The sequence below is a fragment of the Meriones unguiculatus genome, chromosome 8 (assembly GCF_030254825.1).
Source record: "Meriones unguiculatus strain TT.TT164.6M chromosome 8, Bangor_MerUng_6.1, whole genome shotgun sequence".
Lineage (NCBI taxonomy): Eukaryota > Metazoa > Chordata > Mammalia > Rodentia > Muridae > Meriones > Meriones unguiculatus.
The window spans coordinates 4,805,461-4,807,275 of NC_083356.1; the positions used below are offsets into that span (position 1 = coordinate 4,805,461).

Consider the following 1,815-nt stretch of genomic DNA (forward strand, 5'->3'; position numbering starts at 1 on the left):
ATGTTACTGTGCTGGCAAAAGACCTAGAGAAAATGTGGAAGTCTGGTGGAAGCTGAGCAACTCTGATCTCGTATAGTTTCTCAGCCTCTATTGACAAAAAGTATGAGGACCATGGATGATACTGAAATGGAACCAACAACGCTGGCCTGTCTCCCTGAGCTAGGTGTCCACATCAGCTTGTTAACCGGAGCAAGAGAAAACAGCAAGTTCTAACTAAGTGTATGACTGTGGCTGCACAGCTGCTTCCTGCCCCGAGTTTCCTGTTAGCTCATTCTGTTACACTGTTGTTTTTCCAGTCCTGTATCCTTAGGATGCTGAAGGCCAGGAGCTGACCAGGTACTCGTTTGTTATCTTTCTTCCTTCCACTATACCCCAGTTGCAGCCACTGTCTATATGAAGGTGCTATGGGCAAATTGAGTGCTGTCTCTGAGTTCATCCTTCTTGGGCTGTCTGACGATGCTGAGCTCCAGGCTGTGCTCTTTGTGGTTTTCCTTGTGGTCTATGTCCTGGCCCTGATGGGGAACTTCACGATTCTGCTGGTGATATTAGCTGATTCTCACCTGCACTCACCCATGTACTTTTTCCTGGGTCACCTCTCCTTCCTGGATCTTTCCTATTCATCAGTCTCCGTGCCCAAGGTGATGGAGAATCTAATATCTCAGACAAAAACAATCCCTGTGAAGGGCTGCCTGGCCCAGGCCTTCTTCGTGTTTGCCATGGGGGGCACCGAGGCCTTGCTTCTTGCTGTCATGGCCTATGACCGCTATGCAGCCATCTGTCACCCTCTCCTCTATGGCCAGATGATGAGCAACTGGTTCTGTGAGGGGCTGGTGTGGGGGTCCTGGGGCCTGGCCATAATGAACTCACTCCTTAATACCCTCCTAGCTGTGAATTTGGACTTTTGTGTCTATGGCACCATACACAATTACAACTGTGAGTTCCCTTCTCTCTTCCCCCTCTCCTGCTCTGATGTCTCCACCAACGCTGTTGTCCTGCTCTGGTCTTTTATTATACACACCTTTGGAACCTTCCTCCTGGTTTTAGCTTCTTATGGCTGCATCTTCTCCACTATCCTGAGCATGAGATCCACCACAGGCAGAAGCAAGGCCTTCTCCACCTGCTCCTCCCACCTCACTGTAGTGGCATTATACTTTGGCTCAGCCTGCCTGCGCTACATCATGCCAACCTCGGGTTCTCCCATGGAAATCTTCTTCTCCTTGCAGTACACTGTTGTCACCCCCATGCTGAACCCCTTCATCTATAGCCTGAAGAACAAGGAGGTGAAGGCAGCTATGAGAAGAATGCTTGGAAAATGCTGCCAGCATTTTGAATAAGTTCATTGAAGTCAATGAGTAAAGAAAACCCTTGAGCAAACTGAAATGCAGATAAGGAGTAATTAAAGAGAAATACCACTGAAGTCAGATGCTTTGTGAAACCTCTTAGATTCTCCCTCAACCATGCCACTTCCCTTGGTGGCCTTAAAGTTAATTCTGTTCTGAGACAAAGCATTACATCATCTGGGTCTTTTAATGTAAAACCTGTTTTTTATCCTTTTATTTTGAAAAGGACATTTTTTAGTTTGTGTTTCCCCATGCCCAAATGCTTTCCATTGTTTTAGTAAAAGGACCCATATTCCTGTAGGCAGAATTTCCTGTCCCTTTACATATGTACCATCAATGCATTTACTGTAATGGGGGTGATTGTGGGGTGCAGTAGCCTGGTCATTCTGTTTCAGCTCCAATGTCTGCTCCAGCAGTGTGTTCAATTGATTCAAAACTGGCTGGGACTATACAGCTTATGAAACCTGTGACCTTT

General features: G+C 46.7%; 1 protein-coding gene across 1 annotated transcript; it reads left to right on the forward strand.

Moving 5' to 3' along the window:
* Window positions 1-404: 404 nt before the first annotated feature.
* On the forward strand, window positions 405-1,334 carry LOC110560083 (olfactory receptor 8S1-like). The gene has a single exon (XM_060390544.1). It carries the CDS (start codon window positions 405-407, stop codon window positions 1,332-1,334), a length of 930 nt encoding a protein of 309 aa, XP_060246527.1.
* Window positions 1,335-1,815: the final 481 nt, after the last annotated feature.

Coding starts and splice junctions, on each gene's coding strand:
- LOC110560083 (XM_060390544.1), top strand. CDS start 405: ATGGGCAAATTGAGTGCTGTCTCTGAGTTCATCCTTCTTGGGCTGTCT.